The sequence below is a fragment of the Branchiostoma belcheri genome, unplaced genomic scaffold (genome assembly GCF_001625305.1).
Source record: "Branchiostoma belcheri isolate BF01 breed outbred unplaced genomic scaffold, Haploidv18h27 scaffold285, whole genome shotgun sequence".
Classification (NCBI taxonomy): domain Eukaryota; kingdom Metazoa; phylum Chordata; class Leptocardii; order Amphioxiformes; family Branchiostomatidae; genus Branchiostoma; species Branchiostoma belcheri.
In genome coordinates this window covers 179610-196793 of record NW_017803893.1, presented here as the reverse complement: position 1 = coordinate 196793, position 17184 = coordinate 179610, and the positions used below count along the sequence as shown (strand labels likewise).

General features: G+C 44.9%; 2 protein-coding genes across 3 annotated transcripts; both read right to left on the bottom strand.

Annotated features, from left to right (window-relative positions):
* Positions 1-1808: 1808 nt before the first annotated feature.
* Positions 1809-10606, bottom strand: LOC109472836 (cyclic nucleotide-binding domain-containing protein 2-like). Its single transcript, XM_019772693.1, has 15 exons — positions 10185-10606; positions 9767-9880; positions 6768-6842; positions 6257-6345; positions 5980-6053; positions 5695-5759; positions 5457-5540; positions 5069-5130; positions 4629-4689; positions 4114-4264; positions 3611-3720; positions 3137-3235; positions 2910-2960; positions 2613-2702; positions 1809-2029 (listed from the first exon to the last, which is right to left on the bottom strand). Exons 1-15 carry the CDS (start codon positions 10398-10400, stop codon positions 1871-1873), a joined length of 1500 nt encoding a protein of 499 aa, XP_019628252.1. The 5' UTR covers positions 10401-10606; the 3' UTR covers positions 1809-1870.
* A 1734-nt stretch (positions 10607-12340) lies between these two features.
* LOC109472837 (probable phytanoyl-CoA dioxygenase) lies at positions 12341-16715 on the bottom strand. 2 transcript variants are annotated; one of them, XM_019772694.1, is made up of 8 exons: positions 16371-16715; positions 15917-16144; positions 15271-15367; positions 15055-15130; positions 14479-14583; positions 13891-14109; positions 13230-13318; positions 12341-12563 (listed from the first exon to the last, which is right to left on the bottom strand). In XM_019772694.1, the coding sequence occupies exons 2-8, from the start codon at positions 16023-16025 to the stop codon at positions 12437-12439; spliced, it is 822 nt and encodes a 273-aa protein (XP_019628253.1). In that variant the 5' UTR covers positions 16026-16144; positions 16371-16715; the 3' UTR covers positions 12341-12436. The 2 variants fall into 2 exon arrangements, with proteins under 2 accessions (XP_019628253.1, XP_019628254.1); XM_019772695.1 differs by lacking the exons at positions 15271-15367; positions 16371-16715 and having other exon boundaries at positions 15055-15227; positions 15917-16063.
* Positions 16716-17184: the final 469 nt, after the last annotated feature.

Below are 17184 nucleotides of genomic sequence, written 5' to 3'. Positions count from 1 at the left end.
TGCGTTTTGCTGTCTTTCGAATCATACTTTTACTTTCTTGCATCACATTTCTATGATGAACTTGATGATTGGGAGCTCGGACACAAATCCAACTCGGGTCGCCCGATGGTCGTTCAGCGATACTTTTTAAGAAAAGAGCTTTAAACGTCTAAGGATCAGTTCTGAGACACGCCGATCTAGCCTCTACCAGGCTTCGGCTGGAAAGAGTAGAAATCGGTCAAATAGAGAGATAACATGCCGGGGAGTTGGTCTACTAGAGAAAACATTTTGCCGCATCCGGGTGACCGATTTCTGCTCTTTCCAGCCGTCTCCCAACGCCTGGCAGAGGCTACGTCGATCAGCCAATCGGACCGTTTTCCCACGCTAGAAAAGTTGAAAACCTTTGTTTACACAAAACACAGAGATAATCGCGAGCGTCAAATTCTTCCACTTACGTCGGTATGTCCGAGGTATTTACCCGCCTTGGTATGTCCCCGTCCCGTCACTTATGCGTCATTATAGACGGTGTAATTATACTCATCGAGCCCTGAAAAGGACACGCGGTATCAGCTCACAGATAGGAGCATTCCGCCCTCTTTAATTACTTGTATCTGGCATTGTAATGATTAGACACTAGCCTCTATCAGGCTTCGGGTGCGGCAAAATGTACTCTCTAGCGGCCCAACTCCCTCAGCATGCTATCTCACTATTTGATCGATTTCTACCCTTTCCTACCGCCTCCCGAAGCCTGGTAGAGGCTAATTAGACACCCTCAAACCCAGACGGGCAGTCAGTGTCTTGGAAGAGCCTGCGTCCCCAAGCAATTTTAGGTACAGGTTTAAGTTCAGCCCCGGACCTGAGAATTTTGGCTGATCATCTCTAAGTTATAAATGTAACCCACTGTCTTTGGAGGTAAATTGTTGTCATTGTATGAGGATTAAATGTATTAGAACTAGAGTATCGAAAAGTTGCTCAGCTCACTTGCGCCATCTAGCGTCTAATCTGTGAATAACAGATGGACATCAAGTATAACAAAAGTCTGTCTCACATTCGTATCAGTTCATTATCATAGTTAGCATTAGTAACAATACCGATAGACTGTCATGATCTATGATCTATCTAGTAGCAGCCTTTATCAGGATTGGTCTTACTATCATCTTTCCACATTTTGATATGGACAGAACGACATTCAATGTCGACGGGCACAGCCCAACGTACACCCTACTCATGTTTAGGACGTCGCGTCCTTGTGAACTTTTCAATGCTTTACGATGACAAATACCAACCAATATGTTAAGACTACGGTACCAAATAAAAGCCCCAAAGGGGTAGCAGCGAAGTAGCAGCATCAACCTGCAACAATGTTTTTTTTTCTTTTCAAATTGTGTTCCCAAACCCCCCCACAGTCCTCTAGAACACAAGTTCTAGTTTTGTAGTGTCTGGTTCCTCAGTGGAATCTTTCAGGTAGAGCTAGGTTAGCTACAACCCTGTGCTATCCACGTGGACCCAAGAATCGCCTTTGCCCAACACAAATAGCCTCTTGCTGACCTAGAATCAGTAGTCTCTTCCAGACTAACTACGCTGGCTGTACGCCAAAAAACAGTTACTCAAGCAACTGGATATGATTTTGAAAACGTTTTCAAAATCATATCCAGTTGCTTGAGTAACTGTTTTTGGCGTATCGTATTACCTGGATGTCTAACCTTCATCGACGTACGCTGGCTGTATATAGGAGAATATTTGCCAGGGGAGTTTGGCCGCCTTGTAGGTTTGACTGGCCGCGCAACGAAACTACCTCCCCGCGGCCGGACTCCCTTGGCCAATTTTACTCTCTTTTTTGTCGAATTCTACGATCTGTATTCCCGTAGAAAGGCGGATGGAAGCTATAAACTCAGTTTGTTTTGGTGGTCTTGGGTCTCTGCAGTGCCGCGGCCTGTCGCGAGGTGACACTGCTAACCGCGCGGTGCAGCGCGTCACGCTTGAAGTCCTCCCATTGGTGCTCCTTCCACAGACTCTCCAACACGTCCTCCTGCGACGGGTACTGCGAGTACTGGAAATGAAAGATTGAATAAAGTCAAAGTTTTTTTTTTATTCCAACATGTAATCACCAGACGTGGTGACGACACACTGAAGTTTTTTCAACTTATATTAATGCCGCCACCAAAACAGGGGACAAATACATGACAGGAAATACTCATTTACAACTGAGCTAAGCGAGGAAAGTCGTGTAAAGTGCCTTTCCCAAGGGCACAAGATCAGTGGCATGTCAGGACTCGAACCCGGGACTCTTAGTTCCGAGTTGCGCACTCTGCCGCAAAGTTTATTGCACAACGATTGTAACAGGTACAGTGTATGGTAGATAAAAATGAGATTACTAGTTGGTGTCAGTATATCAAGATTCTACATATGAGTTCAACGGGTATCATGTCGGGCAAAATGTTGAATGAAACCAACTAAGAGCTAGTATGTGGGACATACGAATAAATGAATGAACGAATTAATGAGTAAATGAGTGAATGAATGAATGAATGAATGAATGAACCAATCAATCAATCAATCAATCAATCAATCAATCGATCAATCAATGTCTTCAAATTAAACGTACATCGGAGATTTTAAGGATGAAATCTGACCTTCATTTTGATGAGACTTAAGACGGTTTCGTCCGCGTACTTCAGGAAGAACTTCTTCTTAATCTGGATCACTTCGGCAGAGTTGCTGACCTGGAAATCACAGAACATCAAGCGGTGGCTAAATCGTAAGGTCTTTTGTGTTCAACACTCAACGTGAAAACACAAGGTAAAGTCCTGTACAAGTCACAGTGTGGCGGTAGCGTGTGTTAGAAAGCAACACTGAAATAAACATTAATATCATAATAACAAACTCATGATAATCCTTTGCAAAATACATTACAGATATGTTGGACTTACCAAACTCACTGTGGCGCCTCTCTCCGACGAGGGTAGAACCGACCGAAAACCCTGGAATTGCAGAGCAAGATTCATTTTATATATTGATAGAAATCTTGGAGACTTGTGTATAGTGAATAATTCATATCATGACTTGTTTGTGACATCCACTCAGAGAGTGATATTCGTATATTCGCATAGACAAAATGGACAATAGGTTTCTGGAACATGACACCAGTTGTACGTACGAAGCTCTGTCCAGGTCCCAGCACGTCCAGCACCACGAAAACAGGTTTTGCGGGGTCCGGGTCGAATATCCGCGACCCGAGCTGCATCCGGGACGGACCCTGCAAACAGAAACATGCCGTTACTTCTCTTTTCATATCTTACCTATACGGGTAGCCTAGCATTCGTCTAACAACTGACAATACTTACAGTGTACGTCGATGATTGATTACACATCCAGGTAATGAGATACACAGGAAAACAGTTACTCAAAGAGTCAAACAACTGGGTAGATTTGGAAAACTTTTCCGTTTCAAGTAGCATCCACTACTGATTGTCATTTACATAATCAATTCATAGTTTTTGTATAAATAATTGTTCAACTATAGATTCCTGACGAAAAGTAGTGTATGCTACGTATGAAAATGTCAAAACGTCTATATTACTAATGCTATTCTTTGAGTACCAGTTTTTGTTGTGTTTGCTCAGAGCCTTACCTTTTCCCTGTCGCCATGTCTGCTGTCCAGCCGTGAACTCTGCACCCCGGAGATCGGCGCTCGCGGCGTGGACACGTTCCGCCATAACACGCTGATCAACGCGCGGTTATCTGTGGAGAGGGTCGAGGACCATGTAAACAAACAAACAAACAAGCAAACAAACAAACAAACAAACAAAGTACTAGAAAGGTAAGCAAACGCACAATGTTTACCTTTACATGAAGATGGTCTAGCCAAAAACTACTGCTCTGTTAATTCTTACTCAAATACATTCATATACATGGTGCCCAGCCCCTTCAACTCTTTCCTGTCACTTGCTACATAATGTAACCCGACACCAGAGGGCGTCTGCTACAGCACCAGTTACCATGGTGACAGACGTCTGGTCAAGGTCAAACAAATGAACAAACCTTTCTCCTGGATGTTCGCCTACTGCCGATCATAGATGAATAAACAAACAAACGGATAAACAAACAAACAAACAAACAAACAAACAAACACACCTTTGTCCCTGTCGCCCTGCGCTGTGAAGAGTTCCTTCCGCTCCTGGTGCGTCCGTCTCATCTCCCGGCTGTGCAGGAGGCGGTTCTCCTCCCGCCGGTCCACCGTCCAACCCTCGTTTGGCGTCAGTCTCTTCAGCACCTTACACTGGCCCTGGGGAGAGAACAGGTGCAAGTTTTATCCAGAACCACCAAGCTCGGTTCTGGATAGTCCAGGCGTATCCAGAACCGTGCTTGACCGAACGCCTAACCCATTCAGGCATAGACTAGATTGGTACGGTTCTGGATACGATAGGCTGTGCGTGTTCAGTATCGTTGCGAAAAAGATCACGTTTCACTCACGTCCCTCTCTCAGTCTTTCTATCTCAGTCTTTCACTCTTTGTTCTTGTCTCCCTCGCTCACCCTGTTTTTCAGTCCCTCTTTTTCTTCTTTGGCATATTTCCCTGTCTCTGTTTTTCTACCTCTAAAATCTCTATCTGTCTGCCTCTCTTTACTAATATCCAGAAACATTACGTACCGTTTTGACCACGTAGATCCAGTCGCACCGTCTACTGTCTGGTACTATCACGAAACCCGGTCTGCAAACAAAAATAATTTTTCATTCACAGTTTATAAGGCTATTTCGAAATAAATGTATAGGCAACAGCCAAACAAAATTAATACTAGTAGATAAACAAATAGTTTTCTCAAATATGAATAAGTCCCAACAACATTGTAGAAACGATTCGCATTTCTATCAATGGTGGTGAAAGGCTTTTAATGACAGGTCTACTTACTGGTAGTTCTGCATCGTCCAGGCGTCCGGATGTTCCAGTAGCTTTTGGAACGGCCAGAGCTTGAATATTGATATATGCCTGGAACGTAACACATAAGGCAATTTTGGTGATGTAGGGAAACCAAGATTTAAAAAAAAGTGAGACTGTCTCTAAGCGTCACCTGTAACTAAGACATACTCACCTACAGACGTTTAAATTTGCGGTCTCCCTGTCCTCTTGTAGGTTGAATATTCTATCGTAATCCTGAAAAGGAGAGTAAAACAATTTAAGTCACATGCTGAAATAGTATAGTAGTTATGGAACTAAGTGTACACAAATCCAATTTGGTCGCTGCACGGTCGCTCAGCGATCATGTTCTAGTTGAAAGTGAGACTTTGCAATCATAGCGTAAGTGTCTGATAATACTTTTTTTTAGCACATTTCATGATGACACATTTTCTGATTCCTAGACTCTCTATCTACGTGTACAGAATTGGCACGTCACACTTGTAAAGGCGATCTTCATCTATTTTCCTCTCCCTCCAAGGACATTGTAACACATAGAAAATTCAAACAAATAATGCGTTTACCTGCGCATGCACACAGAACAGCTCCGTCCTCTCCTGAGTCAGTACTGTTGACCTCCGCTTGGTTCTCGTCAGCAACTCTCGTTCCTAGGGCGGTAAACGGTTACTATGGCAACAGCTCTCCTTCCCAGGATGAAGGCGATATTTTTAAAAGTACTGACCATAATTACCGCAAGAAGGCTGTGTAATTTTGTTTATTTATTCATTCACTTATTTGTTTGTTAATTTATGTGTTCCTTACCCCAAACTTCATCCCATGTCGAAGGACCGTGTTGGCCTCGTCTTCAGCAGCGTAGCTCTCCACAACTGAGGAGAACAAAATAAGTAAGACCTGTTTAAGAAACAAGAACAAATGCAAATTTTGCACGAATCTTAAGTCATCTTTTTTATTCAATTCATAATAAATTATCTATTGAGAATGGAGCAAAAAGCAAGATGCTTATGAGAAACCCTGTCCTGAAGGACATGTAAAACAAGTACTGTACATTGGGTAGGAACGCAGTTACTATTAACAAACTTTACTCACGTCTTCCCGACAGGACGAAGTAGAACCCGTCCGCGGCATGACCCTCCCGGATTATCACACGGCCCGTCCCGAAACTGACGACGAGACGGTCAAATATTGTAATATTAAAAAAACACCAATGATTTACATATGCCTAAGAATTATTCATGTAAACAAAAGCAGCGATGGAACGTATGTTCACCTTATAGTTCTTTTAATACACGTAGTAATAAACAAACAAACAAACAAACTAACTAACTAACTAACTAACTAACAAACAAACAGCAACCCCACATACCTGTCGTACCAGGCCACCTGGCACAGCTGTTTCTGGATCTCGAACGGGAAGAGCGCGAAGTCGGGCATCTTCTGCATCGTGCGCACGATCTGGGGAGAGAGGGGGGCACGGACTGAGTTGGGCTTGCTAAATCATAAAACTAATAGCATATTAATAAAATCTAAGGCTTCAAGATGATAAGACTCTTAAAAGCTTGACATGGGCCTCACCGAATCTAGCACGTTTTAGAACCCACCACAGTTATCGGGCAGAGTAAGGGTCCTTTTCGGCGTGAGTGGGTCAAAAACATTCCGGTCACATTTGGGTAGGAACCAGCCTTCGTAACCCCTGCTTCTCTTATTGGGTTAGGTAGTCCTCACTCTGAGTGAGTCCAGCTTGTTTCCAGTGTTGATATGTCGCGACTTTGGGAGAAGAGATGATGTTCTAGTAACCCGAACTTAGCTATGTGCCTAGAAGTGGTTTCTCTGCCTTGTACTGATCGAAACAAATTGTTAAAAAAAACTGTACCAACCGTCTCTGCCTCTTCCTCTGTCCGGTCTTTGGACGGTTTCCTCAGCAGCTCCTTCACTCGGGACGGGACCATGTCCTGCCGGGGAGAAACATTCTTGAGAAATATCGTTTCACTTTATCTAAAGTTCTAACAACATTAGAACTTCCATTATGTTCAATAGCTGTGCTTTATCCAGGGCATTGCTCAGGCACGGTTCTGGATGGTCCACGCGTATCCAGAACCGTGTCTGGGGCAAATCTACGTTCTTGGATACGCGGAGACTATCCAGAACCGTGCCTGATCCTAACCCTACCCCATTCAGGCACAGACCTAGCTAGCTAGTAGTATAGACATGTACAGGCCTCATTTACATACATTGGATGATTGTTCCTGTCCTTGGTGCTGAACAACCGGCATTGTCATGATACTCGAAAACAGGTAGACCCTTATCTCGTCCTCGTCGGATCGCCAGAACCGTGCCTGATCCTAACCCTAACCCTTTTCCATCCAGGCATAGAAGTGGATACGAGTCCCTCACCTCGTCCTTGCCTGAGCGCCTGAACTTGTGCGGGTCGAACGACAGCTGTCCGGAGCCCAGGCTCTGGTTCCCGGCATGCTTAGCGCTCTGCTCAGCCTCCTGCAGGATCGCCTCTACCATCGCCAGCCAGCTGCCCTCGATAATGGTCTGGGACAGGATCCTGCAAAATACAACATAGCAATCACTACACACTCTCCCCCATCTCCCAACCCTACACACACACACACACACACACACACACACACACACACACACACACACACACACACACACACACACACACACACACACACACACACACACACACACACACACACACACACATGTTACTAATAAATCCATGTTCATCCGATATAACCAGTGTTAAGTGCGATACTTACTTCCTGCAGACGATGCAGACCATACACAGCAGCCGCACGACTCCCGCAGCCTTCCGGAACCGCACGATGCCCTGGGGACGAGAGGGGGTTGTGATATCCAGGACCCTGCTTACATACAGTTCTGGATAGTCCACGCGTATCCAGAACCATGCCCGTATCCAGAACCATGCTCAGGCACGATTCTGGATAGTTCACAGATGACCCTTGGTTTCATAATTAGAATATGATTCAAATTGTAAAGTCTCATTTAAGAGACAAGAAAACACTCAAAACGCAAAGAAAGCGTTCTTGATCTATCACCAGCTGTCAAAATCTTTGGTCGCAGAGGGTGTAGCCTTTTAAAAACTGTAGAGTTTGCCGACGTGTATTGTGAGTATCAAGTACAAAGTACACGCACTCAGTTTTCAGTTCAAACATTCACCCTCGCTTTGTGCGGTGGTAAATTACCTATGATATGACTATAATCAGGTGAAACACCATCGCCGCATCATTATATAACCATGTGTCATTAAAGGGAACAAAGGGCTTCCGACTCAGGTGTGTCGGCATACCTGTCGCACACACCTGGCCATTGTGGCAAGGCCATTGTCTCACCCTTTCCGACGTTATTTTAAGCACAGCGCACCGGAAATCTGGCCAAGGCCCCCATTCCACTAGGACGACGACGACATAGCCTTCATAACATGCCAAAAAATGGGGGTTTGGGGGGTCTACATGATCTTTGGGAGCTTTTATCTGCTATTTTCTGATTGCATGTAGACAACTTAGCCGGCCTGGTTTAATTACCCCCGTTTTTTAGAACTGGGCTAATCAGAAAACAGCCGAAGACCACCAAACCCCCAGTTCTATAAGCCTGCTACGGAGGCTAATCAGAAAACAGCCGAAGACCACCAAACCCCCAGTTCTATAAGCCTGCTACTGAGGCCAGCTCTCACTGCGCTCTCTCTGCGACCTGACATTGGCCGGAGCAAAGAGACAGCGCCAAGAGATTCGCCATGGGAGCGCACAGGGAGCGCACTAAGAGCGCCGTCACCTCTAGTTTTGAACCGTTTAATACCGTCGCCGTGAGAGCGCCGAGGACGCCGATCCAATAGTGAGCACAGAGAGAGCGCCATGAGAGCGCATAACAGTTATTTATATTCCAAACATGGCGACCTTGGCGATCTTTCGGTGTTCTCTCGGCGCTCCGGCCAATGTCAGGTAGAGGTAGAGAGTGCAGTAAGAGCGCCGTCTTAGTGGAATAGGGGCCTTAGGAATAGTCTCTACCAGACTAACTACGCTGGAGAATATTTGCCAGGGGAGTTGGCCGCCTTGTAGGTTTGACTGGCCGCACAGTTAGGGCAAGAAACTACCTCCCCGCGGCCGGACTCCCTTGGGGCCAATTTGACTCTCTTTTTTGCCGAATTTTACGATCCGTATTCCCGTAGAAAGGCCTGGTGGAGGCTACCTTAGGAACGCGACAGCGCGTTTGTTGAATGGCGGTGTCCTATACACGCGAGATTGAGCGTGACTTAAAGCCGATTATGTTTCCTGCACCATTGGGGTGATTTACACGGGTAGGGTTCGGATTAGAAAGGATCATCATTAATTATCTTCACCGAGGAGGCTGTAGTTAAGTGGCCGTCGGTTTGGTTTTCAAGGATAACACGACTATTTTCACGCTGTTTGGGTGTTTTAGTACTGAGGGCAAAACATCGGAGGAATCTCAACGATTTCTCAACGTTAAACATTATGTTTACCAATAACCAAGGCTTTTATATTTTACTACATAATTCTACTAGTATGTTCTTCACGATTCATTCAATTGTTTTTCTTAAACCGTGAATAACACAGAACACAGTAATATATAAAAACGTGACGCAGTCGATTATACCTACTGCACTATATGATATATCAGCTATATTGCTTGTATCTTTTGCAGCCAAGCTAGTGCTCCATTGTTGTTGCAATTTGTGTAAAGAAAATCGATCTACCGGTATTTTATAAGTAGGACATAGGTAGTTTTGTTCGTGTGTTTTGAAGTATCTTTATATGTTTGGGTTGGATATTGGGCCACGAGCCTCAGAGGTAAATATATAAACATGAACAAGCATCAGACGTACCGGTATTTTAGGTTCCTCCGGTTCGGCGTCCAGTTTGGGCAGGAACATGCTCCTGAAGGCAGCTGTTCCCCGACGTGAGGCCAGCAGGCTCCCGCCCAGAGTCGCCTTAAAGGCCTGCAGGTATTAAAACACGGGTATATAGCTATAAACTCAATGCATACTTAAAAGCAGTGACAGAAAATGAAAAAGAGTAATAGAATTCCATAATTAAGATGTACTATAAGATGATTTCCTTAACAAATTTAAAGATGATGATTCATTATTTTCTCGACCAAAGTACAGGGCCTTTCGTATCGTCTACTACAACTTAGAGCAACAAAACTAAATACATGTATGAAAAGTCATCAAACAGAATATATGTATACGGCAAACTACGCACAGAATATAACGTTATGTCAAAACAACGAGTATATGTTACCTGTCCGGGTTTCCTCGCCTGTGTTCCCAGGTCCATGACGGCCACACTCCGTCTGCGGGCCGTCCTGTCTATCGGCGGCCGGGGCGCGCGGCGACTCCCCATGGAGGAGGAGGTGTCCGACTTTACCGAGTCTCTCCGGTCACTGTCGTTCACGGACGTGTCCGACTTACTCCGGGTGGACAGCGCCGTGCGGGCTGGCGCCACCTCCGCCGCCATCTTGGTTCGAATTCTGCGACCTTGGACGTCCTTGTGAGCAATCTATTTATATTCTAATTCATCAACAGGTACTAGGTGTACAGGCGGGATCTTAGAACAAGTAGTATATTTCACGACGAAAGAATATCTCATCGCACTGCAATGTTTTCTGCCGCCATCTTGGTTCGAACTCGACGACCTTGGACGTCCTTGTCAGCAGCAAACTATTTATTTTCTAATCCATCAAGTAGTACTACTTAGTACATGCAGGCGGGAAGTTGCAACTCACGTATTTAAAGGCGAAAAAGTCTCCATGCACTAGTCAACTCCGGCAATGTTTTCTGCCGCCATCTTGGTTCGAATTCGACGACCTTGGACGTCCTTGCAATTGTAAACAGAAAAACTGTTTATACTCTAAACCATCTTGAGGTAACTACAGGCGGGAACTCACAACACTCAAAAAAGTGTTTGTCACGACGGAAAGGAAAATATTTCCGCACTCGACGATCCAGCGATGTTTTCCCTCACGTTTGTTGACACCGCAACACCGTCCGTGTGCTTTTCCCCCACTGACACTCAGTTTACAAGTTCAACGCCTGGACTCACCTACACACCTGCGCTCACCTGTGGCGACTCCAGGTGTATCAGGTACAACACCTGAATCACGGTGTAAACGCTCCGACAGGTGGACCTTCCAAGCACTCCTTACCTGTACCTACAGATCCACCTTAGAACTAAAGACGTACCCAAGACAAGACCAGGCGAACTAAACACACGTGAGAATAAAACACCTCACACATGTTTACTCTATCTCACTCTATTTACTACTATTCAGCACAACAACAGGCGCCGTAGCTAAGACAAGGGGACCTCGGCACGCCTTTCTAGGTTTGCACTCTCGCCATGTTAACAGCGGGTTTTGGGTTGCAGTTACGCGGCTAGAGTTGCCCAGTAATACGGAGAGTCCTTTGTTTCCCACTGTTACAGGATATGTCCTAATATGACGGTAATTTATGGCTTTTTTGCCGCGGAAAAGCAGAGCATAATGGTATAATATGCGGCTGGAAATAGAGCGTTCAGGGACACAAAGAAATATTTACCGGAACAATGTCGCAAACGCTGTGATGATGGAGAGATGCGTACAGTACTCGCCATGCGGAATACAGGAGTACTGCAGCCCTGTTGTCAAGCAAAACACTTGTCGGGTTGTTTCTTTACTTGTCCCCATTCATGCGTTTATGTACGTACAACGGACCGCTAAGGGATTTAAAACTGATGGCATTCTTGGGATAGTGTCCTGCAAAATCTTGTGTCGTGGGGTCGTGTAGCGTAGCGACAGCGTGTTCGACTCCGAACCAAGAGGTCCCTGAGGTTCGAGTACTGACATGTCACCGATCTTGTGCCCTTGGTATTGGGAAAGGCACTTAACACGACTTTCCCCACTAGACTCAAGTGAAAATGAGTATTTTCTGTCCAGTACTAGTTTCTATGTGCGGGACACAACACCAGAAACATCTGCCTCTGTTCCGCGTGCATTGTACTGTTGCAATTTCAATTAATCAAATCAAAATCACTATTTTATATCCTTATGGCCAGTCTGAAAATTCTACAGCATTTAAAGAAAATCGTACAACAAGCTACGATAAATGTGGGCGAGCAGTATCTTGAAGATTGAATTATTTCAAACTGAACTCAATGTTATTTTCTTATATTTGTGAATAAAAAATGATTTTACTAGTTAGTAAATATATGACTTTTATGTATCATATGTATCACCTTGACTTTTCAACCATTCTTTTCCCTTTTTACATTGTCGTATTTAGGCTGGTTAAGGATAGATTAAGTAATAGTTAACGCGCGTTACAGGTTGTAAGTACTAGTATTCTGTGAGTGTTATGTACGTCTAATGTGTTAATAAGTTTGTAATGATATGTGTTTGTAACTTTTACGACTCCAGGACGAATAGTGCAGTATATTTACTCACTGATGGAGATCCATGAAATAAACAATAAACAATGATTTTTAAAAAAGTTCGTCCGGATCCCGACCAGCCAATCTCAGTCTCGCTTCCATATGACGGGGAATGTGTCGCACGCCATCTTGTCCCCGTATGTAAGGCCGCCTGTGATTGGCGGAGAGACTTCCCAGGGCCTGGGCGCCAGAACTGCGTCATCACCGAGCCACCTGGTGGACAAGAAAAATAGTCATTGACATTTGGACACTGAACAAGACTATTTCCTGAGTGGGGTGAACGAGGCTATATATATCAGGGCCCATCACCCTTCACTGAACCGCGACGGGGGCCGACATCGTCTACCAGATACCTTTGACCCAGTGTTGACGACACACTTCAGAGAAGCCACGTGACAAGCTTCACTGGGTCAGTCTACTGAGGAAGACCAGAGTGACTGGTCGAAAGCTATTGTGTTCGACCAAAAGTTTTAACTTTTAACATGTAACTACCAACACAGATGAACTTTCATGATAGTAAATAGTCATTGAGTAAGGAGGATGACTCTTTTTTTTATACAACCAAGTCTTTTATATTCACTCTTTATCCTGTATACCAACGATTGTATATCAGATTTAAGTAGAGATGTTAAGTCTTAAATAAGTAGATCGTACACAGAGTGGAACTCGCTGTCACCGAGTACAGTAAAGGCATTATCATTAGATAGCTTTAAACAGTGTTTAGAGTTAGATGTTCAAGGGTTAGGTGTAACAAGTCGTTCGGTGTAATGTAGCCAGCTAAAGCCGTGCCGCTTGCCTGTGAAGCTGGTGTGTTACGCCGATGGGAGATTATACCAGCTATACAGATACAGATACAGATACAGACACAGATACAGATACCTGGTGGACACGACGCGGCGCGGCGTCTGGGCCGTGTTGGCGGGCGCACCGTGCAGCGTCTTCATGTGGAACACGATACAGTCTCCGGGCTAACAAATAAACAAACAAACGATAAATACATAAGTAAACAAACAAATAAACGATAAATAAACAAACAAACAAATAAACAAATTAAAAGGTAACATTTACGAAGCAATGCATAGTGTTTACCTTCGCACATGGACTAGCCTAATAACCCTACTGCTGTTTGTAGGGTTATTAGGCCAACACCACAGGCCGGGTGTCTGCTACAGCACCAGTTACCAAGGTAACAGCCGTCTAATCTCCAGCAGGTCATGGACTTTATTTGTTTGAAGAAGAAGAAACAGCGCAAAAAAAACAACAACAAACGTATGTTTCCTTCTGTAAACATGACAACAACATAATACTTTAATTTTGGTGTCCGGACAGGTGAGACATACCTGAACGTCCCAGGTGAGTATATCGTACCTGTACAGGTGAGAATATCGTACCTGTACGTCCCAGGTGAGAATGTCGTACCTGTACAGGTGAGAATATCGTACCTGTACGTCCCAGGTGAGAATGTCGTACCTGTACAGGTGAGAATATCGTACCTGTACGTCCCAGGTGAGAATGTCGTACCTGTACAGGTGAGACATACCTGTACGTCCCAGGTGAGAATGTCGTACTTGTCCCTGTCCCCGTCTATGTCCGGCACGTCCCGGAACACCTTCCCGCCCGTGTCGTCTCCCGTCAGCCCGTAGTTCAGCGTCGTGGCGAACTTCCGCGGGAAGAACCAGCCCCACCCTTGCGACCCGCGCACGAACTGCACGCACGTCTCCATGGAGACGGGGTCAACCGGCATCCAGATGGAACAAACCTGTAATACAACGATAAGTACTAGTGGGAGAAGAGAGAAAAAAATCCTGGCTACTTCTAGGAAATCTTGAAGCATAGACCATATCACAGAGTCATGAAACAGGCCGAAAACACACACACACACACACACACACACACGCATGCACACACACACACACACACACATACAAACACTTATGCAAACACACACACACACACACACACACACACACACACACACACACACACACACACACACACACACACACACACACACAAACACTTATGCAAACACACACATATACACCCACACCCACACAGGGTTAGTGACTCTCAAAAAGCGTCTCGAACCTCCAGAAGTGGACATAACCGACAGACAGCCCAAAGTTACCTTGTCCCCGTCCACAGGATAGTACGCCTGGTCGTGGTGCCAGGGAGTCGTCTTGTAGGTTCCCGGGTCTTTCGTCAGGACGTGCTCGTGGTAGAAAATCGCCGTCTGAAAAACACGACACAATTTCAAATGGCTCGACAATATTCTTTCAGTGGCAAGGTCTTATTGGTACCGTTAATAGGAGAAAGATGCAAGAATAGAGAAAGAGATGGGGGCAACAGTGCTATCTTGTATTCATTTGGAAAATGAGCTGGCATGTTGTGAATTCTGCTGTCGTGGACAAAATATTTGTGTCATTGTGATAAATGTACCGTCAACTGCAATTTAGCCCTTAGTCTATGAAGTTGTACCTCAATGTGGGTGAAATTAAGTAGCCATGTTCTCTTTGATCGTGAGTAGGAATATAGAGAGATAGATGGTTCCCCTCTCCTACCCGTGAGTCCATGAGCTGGGCGGCTATCTGTGCTGCTGGACTGTCGTTATTGGCATCGTTAACATGAGAAAGATGAAAGAAAAACTTAGAGAAAGAGATTGAGACCATCGTACTATCTTGTTTGGAAAAGGAGCAGTGAGTACCTGTGAGTCCATGAGCTGAGCGGCTATCTGTGCAGCTGGGCTGTTGTACACAAAGTCCTGAAACTCCGGGATGCTTCTCCAGTTGCAGTAGTCATTAAAGTAGGCTCCAGGTCCGCCCTGGCCAACCAGGCTCTCACTGTACCGGCTGGGGCTGGCCTTGTTCTTCTCTATACCTGTTTACAAACAAACAAACAAACAAACATGCCGTAAACATGCCGCCAGTTGCAGTAGTCATTAAAGTAGGCTCCAGGTCCGCCCTGGCCGACTAAACTCTCGCTGTATCGGCTGGGGCTGGCCTTGTTCTTCTCTATACCTGTTTACAAACAAACAAACAAACAAACATGCCGTAAACATGCCGCCAGTTGCAGTAGTCGTTAAAGTAAGCTCCGGGTCCGCCCTGGCCGACAAACAAATGATTGTTTGCTTGTTTGTTTAGCCAAGTCTTGTTCTCCATTATACGTGTTAACATTCAGTGATGAAGATTGCTATGTGTCTCTCTCCGTACGATCGCCCTAGCGGTCAGTGACCTACTGACCACCTGGTGACAACAAATGGAAAGGTCTCAAGGGGAGGGGGGCTAATATGACTATAAGTCTTTAATAAAGCCCTCAGAGGGAGAGGGTGATATTGCTATAAACGTTTTATTGGCCTTAAGCGAAGGACGTCCCGTTGACACGTCATTGATATAACGTTTAACGCAGCGTCCTTAATGTTTACCGTTCACCATAACAAAAGCACATGATATTTGCGTGTCTCACTACTCCAATCCTCCATGCTGTCCTGTACATGTCTTGTACCCCCTTAACACTCAGTATTCACCATTCATAAATTATATAACATATTGAGACATCTGTAGTTCTACCGTTCCTGATCTTGTCCACCCAGTCCGCGCTGAAGACGCCCCGGAGGCACACGGCGCCGTTCTCCCGGTACTCCCGCACAACTTCCGGGTCCACCCGGCCAGCCGCCATGTTGTTGTTGTCCTTGTTTAACGTCTAATATATCGCTAGACGAGGTCTCTTGGTGCTGGTTTACGCTTGGTTCAGTTCAGAGTCAACTTCCTCAGGTGTTTAACTCTTGGTGCCTTGTGCTTGCGTGAAGAAATGAAATACCTTTATTGTACATTCATGCCACGACGGGCTAGGTACAGGTCAAGACTTAACAGACACAAAACGTATGTAGAAAACTGTAGACAAAAGATACACTACTTGACTTAGACATACATACATAAGGAACATACAAGGATACTATACTAGGCTAATACCAAGTGTTCTAGTTACTGAGCTAATACAGAGTGAAGACTGGCTCACGCTCACCTCACAGAGGTCGACTCGGTCCGCTACCAGCTGGAAAAGATCCGCCTAACTGAACCGCTCCCGCTAGGTTTTACAGCAAAGTTGCTCAATGATAGACGCTCTTCACACTGGAACCAGCTACACAAGTTGTGTTGTACGCATTGGATTGAATGCGACATCCGGAAATAATAAGATTGCTCGCTGAATAACAAGTTACTGACACAAGCCAACTGGAATGGATCCAACTGGCTTAGGGTCAGCCAAGAGGGTAAAGGTCCGATTAACTCATGTACCGCGCCCGTTTGTACTTACAGTAAAGTTGGTGTAGAGTTGTTCACATTGGAAGCAGCCACACAAGTACTAGTTGTGTTATACGCATTGGATTGAATGCGACATAATAAGGTTACTCGCTGAATAACAAGTTTTTGTACACACTCCAACTGGAACCCGGCCACGTGCTGACGACATGGGCTTGTTTAGGGTCAGCCAAGGGGCAATATTCAAGCAGATGTCAGCCTTGCATGATGAGTTGAGGATGGATCTCTAGTTTATAGCCATGTAGAACTCATGTACATTATCATGTAAGCCATGTTCCAAGTTTTCAATCATACTGTAAATCGCACAAAATTTTTGCAAAATAAGAAACTATATGCAGAGTTGCAAAAAAAAATATCGGAAGACGATGCCAATGTTCTAGAATGCCAAAATTAAAACGAAAAAAAAACACGAAAATGTAAAGAAATGAATTTGAAGAGTAGATTATTCATCATACCATACTCCATATCCGAATGTCGGCTATGATCCCCTGGCGACTTTCTATGGTACTGAAGCAGAA